The 20,519-nt window shown below is 44.0% G+C and overlaps 1 protein-coding gene across 3 annotated transcripts in view; it reads right to left on the bottom strand.

Annotated features, from left to right (window-relative positions):
* SUDS3 (SDS3 homolog, SIN3A corepressor complex component) overlaps window positions 1-20,519 on the bottom strand; it is a 66,572-nt gene that overhangs the window by 22,504 nt on the left and 23,549 nt on the right. Inside the window, exons 11-13 of one of the 3 annotated variants that reach the window (XM_047088532.1) lie at window positions 14,898-14,982; window positions 11,338-11,423; window positions 5,173-6,093 (exon numbers count right to left, since the gene is read on the bottom strand). In XM_047088532.1, coding sequence (XP_046944488.1) covers window positions 6,051-6,093; window positions 11,338-11,423; window positions 14,898-14,982 — 214 coding nt within the window. In that variant the 3' untranslated portion in view covers window positions 5,173-6,050. Of the gene's footprint in view, window positions 1-5,172; window positions 6,094-7,965; window positions 11,424-14,897; window positions 14,983-20,519 lie in introns of those variants that run through there. The other 2 variants (XM_047088531.1, XM_047088533.1) reach the window with 2 other exon arrangements.

The raw sequence follows: 20,519 nt of genomic DNA, 5'->3' as shown, positions 1-20,519 counted from the left end.
ACTCACTACATTCGCACAAAAAATGGCACACCTACTGAAATGACAGACAGGTTAACTAACCTTACTGTGGTAATCACTTCACAATATGCACATTTATCAAAATGATACAAACTGTACACCTTAAACCTATGCAATGCTATGTCAATTATATCTCGATAAAGGTGGGGGGGTGGTGATCAGAGAATAATCAGAATGGCTTCAGGCTTCTCAAGGACAACATCAGAAGCTAGACAGCAATAAAAAAATACCTTCAGAATCTTGAAGGGAAATGATTTCCAAGCTAGAATTAAACCCACCAGAATGGAAAACACTAGAGAGGAAACAACCAAATTTTAGAAGCTGTAAAGTAAATTAAAACAAAACAAAACCTGAATTTTAAAACTGACAGCAGAGAAACCGGAGAATAATGAATTTAGCAGCACAAGGAACCTCTCAAAACGAAGGTTGAGGAAGGAAGGGGCTGGCTGAAATATAGTTAAGTGCTAAGTGCTTTGTGGGCCTTTTCAATTCTGGAAATGTATGGGCTTTAATTCTGGGAATTAAAAATGTAGTTACACCAGCCAAACCATCGATGAAATAAGAGAACAGAATGAGAGCATTTTTAATCATTCTTGGTAAGTTACTGCAAGACGCGTTTTGCCAAAATGGGGAGGTAGAGAAAAAGGAAAACAAAGGAAACAAGAATGGGAGATCCAAACGCAAAGAGTGACAAAGCGGAGCCCCCAGTACGGAGGTAAAGGAAGACTCCAGGGAGACAGCTATGTGCCATATGGGGGGCCACCAGTCTAGAGTAGGCAACCAGTCCAGAAGTCCCCAGGGGGAAGGCTTCTTCAGGGTGATGAAATCAATGGAATTCTGGTGCATCTGAGTGTCTTAAAGGGAATTTAAACACTTGGTGAAAGCCTTGAGGTTGAATTCTAATAAGCACCTAGGAAACCAGGCTTATAACAAAAATACAAGACAATTATTAACTCCTGGGGGAACACTGTCAAGGGGGAAAAAAAAAAAGGCAATCATATTTTACAACAGGGCTCAGCTGTGACTAGCGTTTACATAGCCGTAATAATGTAAACACTAAATACTGACCTCATCAAAATTATGAAATAACTATATTGAGAGAGGAGGGAAGGATTTCCATGGTCAGAATTTAAGAGAATTCTTAGAAATGTACTGAAATAATCAGCTAAAAGAGGTGGGATGATTGCTTCTGGGAGGGGAAATGAGGTAGAAAATAAAAGACTACTGTATTTTGTGGCCAACTTTGTAAAATCCTTTCATTTCTAAACTGCATTATGTTATTACCGTGATCTTAGAGATTAATATGCTGTGCTGAGAAATGAGATAATTAGCCAACCATTCATTCAGTAAGCATTTAATGTGTACCTACAGTATGCAAATCCCTGGGGATAGGGGGAAGGGGGGACCCAGTCCCTGTCCTCCCTCACAGTCCAGCGGGTTTCTCAACACAGCTGGTGGGAGGTGAGGGAGGATTTCAAACTCTTCTCTAGTGAGGCGCTAATAAGGTGAACAGATGCTGGGCATCTGTTGTCTTGAATTTCAAGGTTCGTGGCTAGTGGCAGGGGTTCCCCTTGCAAGGTTGCTGTGGGCTTAGCCTCAAGGCATGCTGGGACCTGAGCAGATGGGGCAGACAACTCCTGAAGTAACAACGGGCAGCTGGCAAGGTGGGAGAGATGTATCTAACACGCTAGAGGGACCTGGCTTGTTTCAGACACGAGGGTCACTGCTGGGGCTGCTTTGCTTGTGTGACCTCACTCAACCCTCACAATAAGCTTGCTGAGGTGGCTATCATCATCGTCTCCACTTTCTAGACTGGAGCCCAGATAGGTTATGAGACGTGCCTAAGGTCACACAGTTTGTAAGTCACAGGGCTAAAATTCAAACCCAAATCTTAAATCCATGCCCTTCGGCTTCAGCCTGGGATTTCCCCCAATCGTTGGATTAAGAGTTACAAGACCTGGGTTTAGTTTCTGCTCTCCCGTTCATCGGCGGTGTGATCTCAGGCAAGTTGCTTCCCTTCTCAGTGTCTGTTCCAGGTGTGGAAAATGGAGGGCATTGGTCCTTTGTACTTTGGCACTACATGCTACGATGGAAGAAGCCAACAGGAAAAGGAAACGTAGGAATGCGGCGCAGAGGTGAATCCTCTTCTCTGAGTCTCAATTTCCTCATCCGTTAAAAATGGGAATCAGGCAGACCTACCTCACATGACTGTTGAGTGCACTAAAAAAGATAATGCACGAAAAGTACTTAGCCCTTGTCCAGGCACGTAGTAAGTGCTCAATAAACACGAGCTCTTCTTCATTCCTATTACTCATACGCTGACAGAGCTCCACCATGCTTGGCTTCCTGAAACTTCCACTTCCGGTAAGGTCAAAGCACCATGTTTGCAGGAAGATGAGTGATCAAAACAGAAGAAAGGGAGTCAAACAAAATTACTGCCTAACAGGAATGTGTGCTGTTGCCCTTTATTGGTTTTACATATGAGTTAGTTTACGAATACTTTCAGGAGCATGTAAGTGTGAAATTGGAAAGCGTCACTCCAAGACTGCCACGAGCCACCGCACTGGCGATATAAAAGGGTGAGGAGGAGGGAACAGGGTGGGCCAGGGGAAGGGAGAAAAGGACAGAGGCAGGAAGGAAAGGAAGGTGAACCCGAAGTGTGGAAGGACAAAAAGATACGGGTCTGGGAAAAAAAAAAACAAAACAGATTTTAAAGTTCAAAGCCCATTCGTCCAGAGTTACTGTTCAGCACACACTCTCATTTGACTTTTTAAACATGTCCCACCCCCTACCTCCGCTTTCAACCGAGCCATTTCCTCTGCATGCAGTTCCCATTCCTGGCCATGGACACTGCTTAAGGCCTGCCTCAGTTTTCAGGCCAAGCTCAAATTTTCTTTTCTTTCCGAAGTAATTGTAAAGCATTCCTGTTCCTGCTTCATGAAAATTCAGACTCTGGGTCAGCAAGACCTGCTTTGGAATCATGCTGGGTGTACTTGAGGCAAGTTTCTTACTCAGTTTCCCAGTATGTAAACCCCAGATACGTAACAACAAATTCACAGACAACAAATAATTAATGAGATAATGCACGTGAAGTGTTCAACCACCTGCCCGATAAATGTCAACTGCTAGTATTTTCTCTGTCCAGTTTTCTCCAGGCCTCGAATGTAGCTCCTATCCCACTGAACCAGAATTACTGACAAGCACGGCTGCCCATCCTCACTGTCCCAGAGGAAGGGAACCATGCTTTTATTTATCTCTAAATCCCCCCAAAGAACCTAGACTACCTAACATGCAATACTCCATGAACAGCATGTGGATTGAATGCACTAATGTCAATCCTCGAGCTCATGATAGTTTACTAGTATTTCAAGTAGAAGAAAAAACATCCCCAACAGTCAGCTCCAGGTGACCAGATGATCCTGGCAAGGTCCCCCGTCTTGGCTGGGATGATTGTGAAGTTCTCCAGGATCTCATTTTGGGGCTGGAACCCTCTGCTCCAATAATAATGAACACAGGAACAACAATAAATCACCAACACGTATTGAGGATTTACTAGGTCCCAAACACTACTTCCGAGTGCTTCATCTAATCTATGAGAAATCACTTAATCCATGGAAAAATGCCAATTCTTATCCCCACTTTACAGAGGAGGAAACTGAGCAGGGTGACCAACTGTCTCGGTTTGCCTGGGTCTGTGACAGTTCCTGGGATGCAAGATTATCAATGCTAAAACCAGAAAAGTCCGAGGCACAATAGGATGTGTGCGCCCTATCAAGCCATTAAGTAAAAATCCCTGGGTTAATGAGTGGCCATACCAGAATACAGGACCCCCACCACCTCTCTGCCTATAGCTGGCCATATGAACTTGGGCACATCATTTATCATCTCTGGGCCTTAGATGTTTTCATCTTCAAAATAAGGGGTCAAACTAAATCAGCAGACAAAACTAATTGATTAAGCCACTTATCCCATTCTGCCCAACTTGGGCTTCAGAATCCTTCTCAACCCAACGCGCTGGGCATTCATTCCAACCCACTTATAGGAAGTGACGCTTACCATGATCTCTGAAGCCGCCAACTTTACCTTCATTGTCTCTTGGCGCTAAACTAGCTTCTGGTCTCACAGGATTTGGCAGATTAACATCCAAGGACAGAGACAGATAGAGGGCAGCAGTAGTGACAATGGAGGGGACAGTTTCCAGAGACTGGGCACTCCCTGAATCCAGCCCTGTGTTATGTCCCCCTCAAAGCAGAGTATGGTGAATGAGAGCAAGGGCTCTGGAGAAACTGGGCTCAGAATCCTGGCTCACCATTTACTAGCTACGTGACCTTGGGCAAGGTACTTAACCTCTGTTTCTCAATTCCTTCAACTACAGAGTGAGGATTTGTAATAGTGGCTACCTCACGGGGTCATTACAAGGATTCAGTAAGTTAATATGGGTAAAGTGCTTAGGCTATAGTAAGTGCTATATACATTAACATTATTAGAATCCTCAAAATCACTCTGGGGTGGATATTACTATTTAACCTATGTGCCTGTTATTTAACCAATGTGCCTAAAGTCACATTGCAGCTAGTTAAAGCTGGATTCAAATACTGATTCCAACTCTTTTGCTCTTGCCACACTGCCACTATGCCACACTGCATCTCAGTAAACACTCAAATACTTACCGAAAGAATCAATGTTGAAAAAAAAGTGATTCTTAATTATATGCAGGGACTTGCCAACCTGAGGCCACTGTACTCCTACCTTCAATAACTGCTTATTCTCTATGAGCACTGCTTTCCTAGCTGGCTCTAGAACCTTTTTTTTTTAAATGTTTATTTTTATGTTTATTTATTTCTGAGACAGAGAGAGACAGAGCGTGAGTGGGGGAGGGGCAGAGAGAGGGAAACACAGAATCCGAAGTGGCTCTAGGCTCTGAGCTGTCAGCACAGAGCCCGACACGGGGCTCAAACCCACAAACCGCGAGATCATGACCTGAGCTGAAGTCGGTTGCTCTACCGACTGAGCCACCCAGGTGCCCCAAATGTTTATTTTTGAGAGCGAGAGAGACAGACCACTAGCAGAGGAGGAGCAGAAAGAGAGGGAGACAGAATCTGAAGCAGGCTCCAGGCTCTGAGCCGTCAGCACAGAGCCCGACACGGGGCTGGAACTCACGGACCATGAGATCATGACCTGAGCCGAAGTCGGATGCTTTAACCGACTGAGCCACCCAGGTGCCCCCTAATCTCACCTACTTTGACCCCACACCCATTCACACCATCGGCAGGCAGACAGGTGATGCCAACAGACAGGAGCATCCGGCTGCAGAAAAACAGAGCACACCGCTGAGTCTCCAACTTTTGAGAAACAGGGGAGAGAATCTTTCAGATTCTGATTATTGGTCTTCTCGTATCAGTAAAGTGAATTTTGTCATTTTAGAGATCTGTATCTTTCAGAGAATTGAGCAAACACAGATTAGGGAAAATGGGTAAAGGGATTAAGTGTCTAGGTACCTATGCTGTATCTTATCTCCCTCACTCCCCCAGGGATCCTTCTGAACATACGTATCTTTTTGTCTTAATAATCACAGCTATTCACAAAAATACCTACTCTGGTAAACACTAAAATTCCTAAAGCTAATATATTTCTCATCATGTCATTATGTCCAAAGAGAGTGAGCTGGTGCCCATGTTTCTAGAGCATTCCATCTACTGTCTTTTTAAAAGCAGAGAAGGTGCTTAGCTTTACCAAAGATAGATGTGGGGCATCTCTAACACTAGCAGAAGAGACCAGAAATTGGTTTCATTCCTGCCTCTCTCCAAAGACTGCAAACCCTGGCTTTGGTAGTTACGCAGGCTGCTGGTTGGAGCTGAGCAGACAGTCTGAAGCAGGTGACATTGAACTGGTGTGTTCTTTCGTTCAGTGGCTCTACAGCAGGACACGACATGAAAAGGTCCACCGACATCCAGAGAGCAGCAAGATGTAGCATGTCCAGCTCTCCATCTACATTTTTAGAAACCAGTTCAATGGCTCCTACCCTTCCCTGCTTACTTCAGAGATGACAAGAAAGGCAGGCAGGAAGAGAGTGATCTGGGGAAAAAAAAAAAAAAAAGGTAAGTGTTTTCCTCCAAAGGTTCTCATGTTGCTTATTAAAGTCGGCTCCATCAAGGTCATTCACTCTTTACATTCTAAATGGCTCCCTGTTTTCCGTTACACACCTGCCCACACTGTTTCAGAGCAAAGGGACCTCTCGGCTAGTAACTGTGACTCTCACAACTCGATTACCAAGGAAGAAGCCCAGAGTTATCTAGCAGGGGAAAGGGTCCTAGCAAATTATAGCGTTTTTACCTCTGAAATTTGCTCTATAAGAGGTGAGAGCAGATAAAAACAAACTCCCAGACAAGGGCTGGAGAAAGGTGGAAATGCTGAATGCACTGTGAACAAAGGGGGCTGGGAAAAGGCTGCACAGGGCAGCGCTTAGGAACCCTGGCTTAGAATCTGAAAGAGCTGGGACTGTGCAAGCTGGTGTGTGTGACCTTGGAGAAATTACCTAACCACCCCCTGTGATAAAGGAATGTTTCCTCCTCTGAAAACTGGTGATAACAATAGCGTCTTCTCTCTAGGGTTGTTATGAGGCTTCGATGAGATAATAAAAGTGAAGGGCACAGTATTGAGGGCTGGAGCTATTATTATTCACCAGCCCACCTGTCTTTGCACATCATTTTGCACTAACAGTATCTGACAACATTTACGGAGCACTCACTAGGACTAGGCACTGTGATGAACTCTGGGTTTCAGGGGAGAATTAAGCCAAGTCTTAGACTATGTTAACAAATACATCAACAATATAACAAATGTATTAACAAATTATATTAACAACTGCATTGGGAGTATCAGCACTCTTTCACAGATTACAAGGACTGAAACAGAAAATGCCTGCCTTGCAGCGTTTAGTATAGTTCCTCACCTAGACAAAGAACTCTCACAAAAGCAGATGCTGACATCAAGGGCAAGTTCTGTTTGCCTTGGCGACAAGCGGGAGGGTGACAGAGTTAACCTGAATGTTTTTTTTTGTTGTTGTTGTTGTTGTTTTTACCACCCCTGTGTCGCCACATCCTTCACTACTAGCTTTCACGTCCCTGGCGAACCCCTAGCCTCCACCAGGGACTTGGCTCTTCTACAACTCTAGAAAGACCCAGGTGCTCAAGAGCTTGAAGGTTAAGATGACGAAAATAGAGAAAACCAGTCGACCTAGCCCTTACCCTTGCGAGGACTGGCAACCGGAAGGAAGCCTGCTCAGGCTGTGGGTGCTGGTAGTGCTATTTCCCAATCTAGATGACGGGTTACATGGACGCATTCACGTTGAGAAGATTCAACTTGTACAAATAAGATTTGTGTACTTTTCTGTACAAATGTTACAATAAAAAATTTTAAAAATAGTGACCACCCTTCTCCAACATCCAAAGCACAGAGCAGCCCTTCCTGCTGGGCATGCCACACCCGGGTCGTGAGCACACCAGGTCTATCACCTGTGGCAGTTAGCAGCCTCCTCAGTTTACCCACCAGGGAGCTGTAGAAATACCAGCATTTTTTCCCCCTTTGGTAAAACTGGGAAGCATGCTCTAGAGTACCAAATGGCAGCATCTTCTTCAATCATACGAGTCTACTTTAAGGTTTTTCCTATCTAAGGTCAATTGCATTGACTCAACTTTCCATGGAATTGTTTTATCATCTCCAACAAGGAGAGTATATCACATTGATGGGTCAACACCTCTAGACTGCTCTTTACAAAACTGAGAGCCTATCTTTGACATCACTCCGTATCTTCCTTTTCACAACGAGCAAGTATCTAGTATATCCCTCCCTCTCTCCCAATTTCCTTCTCCCACAAACGCTGGAGGGAAAACCTAAAATAAATTTCAATCATTTATCAAGTCAATGGATATAACACAGACTACATGCTGGTTTTCTCTTTGAAAGTTTATTGTTATTTAAAAAAAAAAAAACAACCCTATAACTTTTTACATTTTACATTCACCTCTCAGAACATTTAATGGTACCAGTTAATGAGAATATATAAAAAGCCCACCAGCTGCTTCAAATGGCTGCAAATATTTTACCATGTTCTGGTATTAAAGTGGTTTGAACTCTTTGGAAAAAATGGCATAACATTAAGTACCAAGATTTCAAATTCCCAAATTAGAAACAAGATTTTAAAGTCAGGAGGAAATTTAGTAAAAATTCAAGGATAAAAGGAAAGGTTAATAGAAAAACAAAAACTAAAATATTGTAAAAAATAGGATTTCCCCCGCTACCCCAAGGTAGGTTAAAAAAAAAAAAAAAAAAAATGCGACCAACCCCCTCCCCGCTCCCAGTATTTCTCTTAGAAAAGTCACCCAACCCTGAATACAGGGTCTCACACACAAAGACAAATAGCTTGATTTGCAGATCAGCCTCTGGGATCTTATACTGGCCCCAGTTAGAGGAAGGGAGGAAGGGAGGAAGGGAGGAAGGGAGGGAGGAAGGAGAGAGAGAGAGAGAGAGAGAGAAGAAAGAAAGAAAGAAAGAAAGAAAGAAAGAAAGAAAGAAAGAAAGAAAGAAAGAAGAGAAATTATGTAGTTAGAGATCCATAAATACTGGTATCCAAACGAATGAAAACATCCCGGCTTTGGTATGGCTACGGAAATCTGGAAACTGTTCAAGAGGACACTGGCTTTGGGAGAGAGGGAGTCAGGTGGTGGGGAAGGCAACACAAAGGCTCTAAGCAGAGGTAAAATAAATAATTGGGACGCATCCATAGCAAACACCGTGTATAACACTGAGGCAGGTGCCTCAAACAAAATACACATATAGGTTCTTGATCCGAATAACACAAGTGCAGGTTCTTGATCAGATTAACGCACAAACAGGTTCTTGTTAAGAGTTGTCTAGATCAACCTTTTTCAAAGTATGAGTTGCAAGAAACAGTCTGAATTTAGGGAGAGCGCAAGAGTTTCTGGAATAAGAATGGCCACCTGAGCTAAAAGCCAGCCCCTTCTTAGTCCAGGAACCTCAAAGTCTGTTTTGCCCATCACAAAAGCACCTCCATCTCGTAACAAGGGGGCTCTGCCTGTCAGAGGGGCTGAACTGCTGGCTTGTCATCTCTGGGGTAATGAAATAAAAAAGTAAATCTTCTGGGACTAAGAGTACGATTTACTGTGCTGTGTCTCAGGTCTATTCCCCTTCTGCCCCCGTTTTCACCACACTATGATTAAGGGTTGTGAGGACAAGAGAGAAGCAGAAGGCAGTGATGTGGCCAAGGCCAGAGCACTACCTCATCACCCTCAAATTTACAGAAGAGGCAAGGCCAAAGTGCCCATACCCTGGTCTTCAAATAGTTAATTCACAAAAGCACAAAGGTGCCACCAGACAAGGAAGAAAAAAAAAAAAAGGCAACTTGTTGCTTTGATGCAGAATCCCAGTTATCAATACAGTCCTTTTCAAAAAACCAAACTTTGGTGTACTGCTAGAAAGCCAAGTAAGACAATCATTCAGAAACAAACAAAAAACCCCACAACATTGATGACCACACACACTACATCTAGATATATTTCCATCACAAGGGCACTAGAGGATAACAGATAGCCGCCTGATATTATGGGATGTTACACACCCACAGTGACAACTCAAGCAAGAGAGCAAAGGCTGTCAAGAAGAAACAAAAGATGAAGCCTCTGTTTACTATGGACTTGGTTCACCAAAGCAAACAGCATAATGGGGGCTGGGGGCAGAGAAGCAGCACAGAACACCGAGCCAACTCTAAGTAAACAAGCATCATCTACCCTGTTTTCTAAATGAGACTCCAATACCAGGGAGAAAAAAAGAGAGAAATGAATTACAAATTAAAACAAAAATGAATCTGTACAAGTCTTTACTCTGAGTCAGTAAGGTTTGGTCTCTGTTGAAGCCAGGACTTACAAGAGAAGGTGATTCACTGGTTTTCACGGCCCCCAACTTGCTTTGGGGTGTGGACATCAAAAGACAACACGAGGAGAATCACCCGAGACGAGGGGTACTACATACAAAGATGTCTTAGGATGTGTAAGGTCTACTGATTTCCCAGAGAGATGCTAACAGTTGCTCTAACCCCAAATTCATTAAATATGCTAAGGTGACAGCTATCAGCCAGAAAACCCCACGTGCCAGGGAATCACTCCTCCGATGATGGGAAGGTGGGGCAGAGAGTACGGGGAAGGCCGTTTCACCAGGAATCATTAGGAAGAGTGCAGGTTTAGCGGCAGTCACGGACGAGTTTTCTTTGTCTTCAGGCTGGACCAGACCTCCTGGGAGGCAGGGGGCGCCGACAACAAGGCCCCACGGGCTTGAAATGGTTGGGGCAACAGCGGCATGAGCAACAAGAGTGCAATCTGAGTTATGAGTGAGCATCTACAGATCACTGATTACTGCACTATCAGTCTTATCTCCCCGCCTACAATAGATAACCTGGATAATCAGCCTGGGCCAGGTACCATTCCATCGACTTAGAGCAGGGGACAGAAATGAATTAGAAATAAAAACTTCTGAAATGACCACTCGTTCCAGCTTGAGCTAGAACAAACATGTCTGAATATACCACTTGCATTAAATAACATTTAAAATGCAGGACCTTCAGCACATTATAAGCGTGAAAATGCCCCCACCCCCAACCCCATTTACTCAGTGCACGTAGTCACCCAGGCAAATTTTTCTGTCGCTCAGCCAGTGGAATGGATGGCATACGCCAGATGTTACACAAGGCATTTATTTCTCAGAGAAGGCTGAGAGCCAGGAGACTTAATCTCCTTCTGCTAGGACCTCTGCCCCAAGCTTCTGGAGAAACAGTGAATTGGGCTCGACAACAGAAAGAGCTACGTGATCCACTAATCAGATTCATGAAAATGCCGTGTAGACTGTATCCCTTCCTGGTAGAAAGACCTAAAGATAATTAATTAAAAAAAAAAAAATGTTCCTTCAAACTCAAAGGAGCCTTTAAAAAAAAAAAAAAAAAAAAGACAAAGTATAAGCAAAAAAAAATAAAATAAAGCAATGAGTAAACCAAACTCCCAATACTCCCAAAAGAAAGAGTTCATGGTGACTGACGGCTGGAAGAGGTTGAGGCAGGAAGGAGCAACACAAAGACCGAAGCAGCTGCCACCAAAGCGCCTCGCGGAATCCACAACAGCGCTCCCCATTTTCCAAGGCCAAGGGAGCAATTCCCGGGTTAAAAACTTTCTATTTGGAAGAAAACAAAACCAAAAACCACTCCAGAAAAAAGGTCAAGGGAAGAAGAACACTGTAGAAAGTCAAGCCGCTGACCTCCGGCGGATCACGAAGAGCCCGCGCTGAAGCTGGCCCAAATAGATCCTCATCTTGGTGCTGTCACTGGTCTTCCTCACCCAGATCTGCAGGCAAGAAGGAAAGGGAACAAGATGAGAGGGGCTGACAGAAAATACCGAGGGGCAAATCTTCCAGAGCCTCAAAATATCTGCATGAATGGGGTGTGGGAAGAACACTGGCAACCTCTTCCTGTCTACCTGTGAGGTCTTCAACCCACCTCCTTGACCTGTGGCCCTGCTCCCGGAAACCACCACCCGAGACAGCAGGCGGCAGCCCTGGACCGCCCTTCTCCCTCTCTCACACCTCTGATTCAGAAAATGGAAAGCACAGGGACACCTGGGTGGCTCAGTCGGTTGAGCGACCGACTTCGACTCAGGTCATGATCTCATGGTTTGTGAGTTCGAGCCCCACGTCGGGTTCTGTGCTGACAGCTCAGAGCGTGGAGCCTGCTTCACATTCTGTGTCTCCCTCTCTCTTTGCCCCTCCCCCACTCATGCTCTGTCTCTGTCGCAGAAATAAACAAACATTTAAAAAAAAAATTAAGAAAATGGAAAGCACAGTGATCTTGGGTTCTGTTTTTGCCTTGATCTTAAGGAATGACATTTTTTGATTTGGTTTGATTACAGCATTATCAACATTCAAAATACATGTGTTCACAAATATAAACTGTCAATCAAATTTGGAAATATTTTCCTTGCCAAGGGACTTCCATATTATAGCTTTTCGCTACTCTGGTTTCCTGGCAATTAAGGCAGGGGAAGAAAAAAAAAAAAAAGAAAGAAAAAAACAAAAAAGAACAAGAAGAGGAACAAAAGCCCATGAGTGAGCTAAGGCCCAATCAGGATCATCAGAAGGCTCAATGAGCTTGAAACAGTCCTTCCCTCCTGGCCACATCCTTCTCCCACAGATCGCAGATGACTGCCATTTCACCAGGCAGAGGCGTTCTTGTGCGGCATCAAGGATGAACTTGGGCAGCGGGGGGCGGCCAGGGCAGACGGGGGCACTCAGCAAGTGTCATCCTCTGCACCAGCACTGGGAAGAAAGCCACCTCCTCGGTCATCCAACACACCTGAGCTTTCTCATCTTCAGAACAACCCTACGAAGTCCTATCCTCACCCCCATTTTACGGAAGAGGAAGGCTGAGTCCCCTTGTTGCTGACACCTGCCGTCAAAACTCCTTGCTCTTGGGGCGCCTGGGTGGCGCAGTCGGTTAAGCGTCCGACTTCAGCCAGGTCACGATCTCGCGGTCCGCGAGTTCGAGCCCCGCGTCGGGCTCTGGGCTGATGGCTCAGAGCCTGGAGCCTGTTTCCGATTCTGTGTCTCCCTCTCTCTCTGCCCCTCCCCCATTCATGCTCTGTCTCTCTCTGTCCCAAAAATAAATTAACGTTGAAAAAAAAAAAATTTTAAACTCCTTGCTCTTGTCCCCAAAACCAGCCCAGACTCTGCTTCTCACCCATTCCTCATCCGTTTTAACTGATATGCACCAGATGGGGCCTGACGCAGGATTCTGCTCAAGTTCTTCAAGTTCTGCTTCTCCCCCACATGCATCTCCAAGCCCATCTTTCCCTTCCCCCCCCCCCCCTCGCCAGCTTCAAGGGTTTAAAGTGTTCCTGGTCTCATTTCAGTCTCTTTAGTTTATGTATCAACAAGAGATCTTATAGTCAAATATGCTGGTTTAAAACTAGGGGCACCGGGGTGGCTCAGTCGGTTCAGTGTCCAACTTCGGCTCAGATCATGATTTCACAGTTCATAGCTTTGAGCCCCTCTTTGGGCTCTGTGCTGACAGCTCGGAGCCTGGAGCCTGGAGCCTGCTTCAGATTCTGTCTCCCTCTCTCTCTGCCCCACCCCTGCTTGCGTGCTTGCGCACGCTCTCTCTCTCTCTTAAAAATGAATAAATGTTAAAAAAAAAATTTTTTTTAACTCAAGTTAAAGATCTCACACGGAGTTGAGCCCCGAAGGACCTTGCAAAAGCACTTTAAACTGAAAAATGACCCCCAGAAGGGCTGAAATGGGGAGTCACCAAAAGGCTCAGACTCCCTCACCAAATGTGCCTGGAGTCAACTTATGCAAAGGCCACGTGGCTCCAGTGTCACTTTGGATCTGACCTGAAAAATGAGCTAGAATACTTCCACGAGGTGAGAAATATTTCCTCATCATCAGAGTCACATGCCTCTCTGATACACTGAGGCTTCTCCCCTCCAGGTGACATGTCTCAGTGTCACCATTTTCTTGTCACCTCACTGACACTCTACTGTGTCAAAGATGACCATCTTTAACAGAGAGAGTAAAAAATGTAACCTGCGTTGCTATTTTCCTGAAAAATCTCGAGGTGTCCCAGAGGAGGACAACGCACTGGTTGTGAAGTGACATTTAGGTCCCAAGAGGCCACGGGGCAGGGCACAAGGGCTGCTGCGAAGTCACAATGTCTCTTGCCGACGAACAGCAGGTCTCTTCATCAGATCCCTCTGTTCTGGTTCTGACGTGGCTTGGGGTGACTCACAGACCCCAAGCCTAGAGAAAAAGGACATTCATTTATCTGGAAGGTTCTCCCTGACTTCTGAGTAAACAATCATTTTGCAAACTAGTCACATTTGAGGGCATTTTCAATTCAGGAAGCTGGGAGAATGGAAGAGGCTTAAGTTATTTCATAATCCAGTTTCATTAGATTTACTGTGCACTGGCACGAATAAGTTACAGAGGGTAGACACCTAAAAATCAATTTCTTTGCAGACGTTTGTGGACTGATAAAAGATCAAGCCAATCGAGCTATTAAAGTTTTAAACTTTTTTAAAACTACTAACAATACAAGTTACACATTGCTGACATCCCTCTAATGAAGGGCCAGTCGGAGAACTCACATCGTCAATCATACCATCCGCGGGCATAACCCTCTGAGCTGACTTTGGAACCAGTCCCTCTCCTACAGGAGAGACTCTAGGAAACCAATACCTAAGGACAAGAGCCTGGCAGCTCACTGCTGAGAGGTGCAAGAGGACACGTCAGATCGTAAAGACAACAGGCAAGGAGTAGTGTGTGGCTCAGATCAGGCCAGCATCCATTTACTGAGCACTTACTGTATGCCAGACCCTGTGCCAAGTGCCTCATGAAAGCCTTACAGCACAAATGTCTCAGTAAACACGAAAGCTCTAGAGAAATTACAAAGATGGAGTATGCTCCACAAGCAAGTTCCATTCTCAGTACACGGTTACCTTACAAAGCAGCAGGATACGAACATACAGGTATCACACAGACTGGCCTTCTGTTCTTTCCTGTGGTCTCTCTCAGTGGTTCCCAACTCAATTACTGTATGTGGAGCTCACAAATACCACCAGGAATATACAAATCCACATATGTTGTTAGTCCAGCAAAGCAAAGAATTTTCAGGGGGCACTGTGACTACGTGCAGTTTCTGCCTGAAGTGCTGGCTTCCCTCCTAACCCGCACAGCACACCAGGTTCCACTGCACTCTCTGAGGCACCCCACAGAGCTTATCGCACTGTGCTCTCCTCTCCTGCAGGATTAGGGAGTTCAGTCCCTACCTCATTGGCTCCGACAGAGCTGATCACACAGCTCAGCTTCTGGTTGTCCTTTGACTCCAGATAGATGGCTTGGCTCTTGTGGTACCTGCCAAAAACAAGACACAAATTTGTTTATATTTTTAACCACTGTACTAAGGTATCACGGACATGTTAAAAAGCTATACATATTTACTGTTTGTAACTCGAGGAGTTTGGGGTAAGTATACACCCATGAAATCATCACCACCACAAACATACCCATCTCCTCCCAACGTTTCCTCCTGCCCTCTTCTTTAGAGTTAATTGTTGTTGCTGTTTTTCCTTTTGTAGAAAGAACACTTCACGTAAGAGCTACACGCTTAACAAATTTTAATAATATAGTATTGTTACAGGCACCAATTAAAAAAGGAAGGAAAAAAGGGAAGACGGAAAACCACCACCACAAAAAATATAATTAAGAGTCTCATTTTACATTTGAGGAAGAGCCCGGATTTCAGGTTTAATTTAAAGGCTTCCATCCTTGGATTAGACCAGACGGCCTCTTAATCTTCTAAATCTGAAACTTCTATTCCTTGGGCCTTCTGCAGAGGGGAAAAGGGGGCTGAGGAAAGGCTGGGAAACTAACACCCTGTATTTACTTTTTATTTGGACCATAAAACCCATTTCAAAAAGTAAATTACAATTTTTCAAAGAAAACCTATTCTGGCGCACCTCAGTGACTGAGTCGGTTGAGCATCGACTTTAGCTCAGGTCATGATGTTATGGTGATTCATGAGTTCAAGCCTCACATCGGGCTCACTGCTGTCAGTGCATAGCCTGCTTTGGATCCTCTGTCCCCCTCTGTCTCTGTCCCTCCCCAGCTCTAAAAAAAAAAAACAAACAAAAAACCAACCTACTCCCACGGGCAAGCCCATCTCAAATCACTGAAGGTTCAGTGGATAAAATACCCAAATAATAGAACACTTGTTCAAACCTATTTTCAATGTGTCCAAATAAGTCATCCATAAGAAGGAAGGCCAAATTCAGCCCTTACTTTGGTCACTCAGATGACTCATTAATCACTTACCGCATACCAGTGAGTACGCTGGAGGTTGGAGGTGGATAGTCAACAGGGCCACAAGGTCCCTGCTGTCACACAGCTTCAAATACAGTGGCCATGAAAAACACTGAGTACTCACCCTGGCAAGCATAAACCAGGCGAAGTTCTGAGCATCAGGGTATGTACCAACGGGGATTTAATTTGGCCCCATCAGTCAAGAGAGCTGCCTTGCATGAAGCTGACAAGACAGACATTCCATTTCAGCCCCAGTAGCTATCCTCTTGGCCTGCAGCACAGGACCACCTTCAACTTCTACAAGTTCAGGGACAAGGCCGAGGATGAAAGTGATGAAGCCAGGGCCAAAGCCCAAATGAGACAGCAGCAGCTGCCACAGGAGGACAGAGCAGCTGCTGGACTGCAAGAGTTGGAAACATCAGCTGAGCTGCGGCTGGGAGCCCTGGCCTGGGCCAGCCCCACTCAGTCAAAAATCTAACCTTTGGTTCATTCTGGCTGCACAGATCTGGCCAAACAAACCCACTAACTCATGTAAATTCTACCAAAACACATCTCCCAGCAAAGCACTGCATCCTATTCTTTGGGGGGGGGGGGAGGGAGGGAGAGGCAGACTGCTTTGCTGGTATAACGGTATAATGAAATAACCTACTGCCAAGATATCACAGTGAGAGATGGACTTCACTCCCACAACGAGCTTTTTCCAATCGAGGTTCTAAGCACTCTTTAACCTGCTACTTAGAAGCTGAAACTCGGGTTTCTAACTCAATTTACTTCCTGAAAACACTGTTAAAAGAAATCGAATCATAAATGCAATTAGAACAGCGAGATTGGTTTAGACTCAGCTTTAAAGTTGCTTTTGGCCAGAGATCAGTTGGTAAACTGGGTCAGGGGACCTTCATTATGCTAAATATGTAATATCACAAGGTCTGAAGTATACAGCGCATGAGGAAAGGCTGAATTAACTCACAGCATCACTCAAAAATTCCAGTTTCCCTCCCACATCTAAGCCAACTTTCCTACGTAAATAGTAACATCTCAAGTGATGGTCAGAATAAAAATACACAGAGAGGGGAACATTTGGATGTTCTACAGGGATTATGAGTTATTAAAGGGACAAAGACACAAAACAACATGCACCTAGCCCCAAGTCGTTCTGATACTATTTTCTAAACACTTTAATAAAGAAAGGTCACAGTGTGAAGAAGTAGGTTACTAGTGTGGAAAGGTACTTAATATACTGCTAAGTGGAGGGGGGAGAAAATATGTCCATTATGTCCATTATGTTCCTGTGCACATAAAACAGATGCATGTTGCATGTGTATCATACACATACACACACACACACAGAAAAAAACTGGGTAAATCTGTAGTTAAGATGCATAATAAAATGTATATTACAATTTTATAGAAATGTGAATCTAAATTAAGAGTGGTATTATATACATAGCAGAGCCATCAACAACAGCCAATTTATAGAAAGAGCCCAAGTGTCCATCAACTGATAAGTGGATAAAGATGATGTGGTTTATATATACATACTACTACTCAGCAATGAAAAAGAATGAAATCTTGCCATTTGCAACAAGTGGATGGAAGGTATTATGCTAACTGAAGTCAGTCAGAGAAAGACACATGATTTCACTCGTGGAATTTGAGAAACTCAACAGATGAACACAGGGGAAGGGAAAGAAAAATAAAACAGAGAGGGAGGCAAACCATAACAGACTCTTAAATACAGAGAACTAAGGGTGGCTGGGGAGGAGGGGGTGTTAAACGGGTGATGGGCATTAAGGAGGGTACTTTTTGGGATGAGCACTGGGTGTCATATGTAAAAGAAGAATCCCTGAGTTCTACTCCTGAAACCAAGACTATAGTGTATGGTAATGAACTTGAAAATAAATAATACTAATAATAAAAAGAATGGTATTCCTTTTATTGCATGGCTTTCTTTTTTCTGAAATAATCAAGTGTTATTTATGTTAAAAATCAAGCAAATCATGCTTCCGGAAAATACCTGAACAACAAAGATGGGTAAAAACGAAACATAATGTTAAAATTAACATCTTAATGTCTATTAAAGACAACAGCTAACTCTGGGAGATGTGTTGCTTTCCTTTAGATGTGCACAGGATGCAAACCCCAACACCGCTGACCGGCTTTAACAATGAGATCTATGAGGTCTATTACCACCACCATCCCCCATCCCAGAAGTGGTCTGGGACTTGAGCATCTGGCCACCTCCCAAGTCTGCCTGCTCTGGGATCACCAACTGGTGGTGGCTTGAATGTCCACCAATGGTCACCATTTGCTCCACAGTAGAGCTGGCCCATGCGTTTCCCAAAACAGCCCACTTCCGAGCCAACTGGGTTTCCAGGTCCTCCTGAACCAGATCTCACACACCACACCATGGTCTTGAGGAACCATTGTCCCTGGATATCAAATCTATTCAATGATCTGAATTATCAGGGAGGTGGGGGGCAAGTCCTCAGAAATTAGCGTTTATATTTTCAAAATGAAACTAAAAAGTATATGACAACCTTAACATACAAATTTACTTTTCAATGTCTAAAGACCAATAAAAGAGAGGGAGAAAACTGAAAATAAACTTAGACATAAAAACTGTTAAAAAGCAGCAATGATAGAGCTAAATTAGTAAAAACGTACATTATCACTTTTTTGCCAATTAACCCATTTTACAAGCTGCCTTCATCTCGGATGAAAAAAAATACTTGAAATGGCCTCAGAGAACAAGCCCCAAAAGTCAAATTGACTTTATCACTTTATTACTAGTGGAAATCCTGACCTGGGAATCCTGACAAATGAGCTCATAAGGCTTTGCTTCTACTGTTAAACCCAATGAACTAGAATCAACACTACCATCATGGAAGAAAGCAATTTCCTTAAAACATGGGTCAAAAAGGAGGAGGTAGAATTAATTTAATTTTATATCCTACTGGGAACCCTGATATTAACATTTCATTTCCCAAAAAAACTAAATGCCATGTTACAGCTCTGGAACCTCAAGGAGCCCCGGTGCCAGGTGTAAATCTTCACCGTCTCAACAGTCTTGGTCAGTCAAAGACTGGAGGAAGCAGGGGGACTTCGTTCCTGATTCACATCAGCAGCCCCAGATTTAAAGTAAAGAGAGATAAACCAGTCCGCCGGCACCATCAGTTAGTTATTTTAAAATATCAGCCACTTTCGTGGTACTTGCTAAGAAGGATCATTAGTCCAAATCAAAATGTGAGGAAGACTTACAGCAGGACATAAAATGCCTTAAAAGCACTACCAGACCAAGGCAAAGCAAAGATGCTTATCTTTCAAAACGACACGTAGCTTGATAAGTGTTCACGCAGAGATGGGAAGCCTGAATCACACTCATTTTGCTGAAGTCATTGAAAACTCAATGAAACAGGTTTTGCCAGAAATACTGTCGCACCAAAATACTCCACACCGCTGCAAAGAGCATAAAGCGGTGTGCTGACCTCTCAGATTCAGGACTGGTGCAGAAGAAGGAAGGATGACAGCCCCCAACCTGACAAAGGCCAGACATCAAGAGCCTGGGGAGAGAGGAGGCCAGCTACACACTGGTCAAGAGCATTGGCCAGGACTCGCATGATACGGCAGGAAAAGGAGAGACCCACCTTCCAACAAACATGTCATCAACTCTGACTGCCAAAGCCAAAGAAGTGAGAAACAGAATACAGATGAAAATAATCTCAATATTTAACCATAAGCAACTTTAAATTCACTGAAGAAGGAAAATGCTCCCAGAAACCTTTTTTTTAAATTAATCTTTTTTTTAAAGTTTATTTATTTATTTGAGCAGGGGGCAGAGAGGGAAAGAGAGAATCCCAAGCAGGCTCCACACTCAGCACAGAGCCCAACGCAGGGCTCGATGTCACAACTCTGAGATCATGACCTGAGCCAAAATGAAGAATCAGAAGCTTAAAGGACTGTCACCCAGGTGCCCCCCCCCCAAGACCTTCTTTTAAAAATTTCTGCAGCAACCATGAGAAAGACAGCAAAATTCATTCAAAATGCTCAGGAGGTCTAGCACATCTAACCTCACCACTCTGTTTATGTTATGAAACACCAGGCACCATGGATCCCTTCTTTAGAAAAGCAAGAATTTTATTTTACTGCATTTCACCCTCAAGACAAGTCTCATAAAGTCTGAGACTTAAGCCTTAGAAAGAAGATCTGAAGCAACGCAATTACAAAATGAACATCATTTGAAGTATCACATGGCTTTAAGACTCATAGATCCGTAAAAACGTTAGTGATAAATCTCATCATTTTTGCAGACAGTTCTTATGTGCGGGCTTGATCTTTAAAGGTTATTTGGTTTTCATTATTAGAAACATTTTTCATCCTATTTTGCCCCTCAGCGTGTTGACCTGTTGGGGCCTGCCACCTAGTGGTAATGTTCTCATAAGCAATGTTAAGATACAATATAACTGGACTTTTTGAAGAAAGCCAGAGAATAGTCAAATGAGAGGGGCAGAAGTCACTAAGATCAGGCTCACAGACAGAGGCCTTCACCATCTACTGGGTAATTAACTTACTGTAACCTGATATTTTGGTGG

The sequence above is a fragment of the Lynx rufus genome, unplaced genomic scaffold (assembly GCF_022079265.1).
Source record: "Lynx rufus isolate CCGP_SWC_20201006 ecotype Redwood Valley unplaced genomic scaffold, mLynRuf1.p SCAF_24, whole genome shotgun sequence".
Classification (NCBI taxonomy): Eukaryota; Metazoa; Chordata; class Mammalia; order Carnivora; family Felidae; genus Lynx; species Lynx rufus.
Note: the sequence above shows the minus strand (reverse complement) of the source record. Positions and strands in the feature narration are given on the sequence as shown.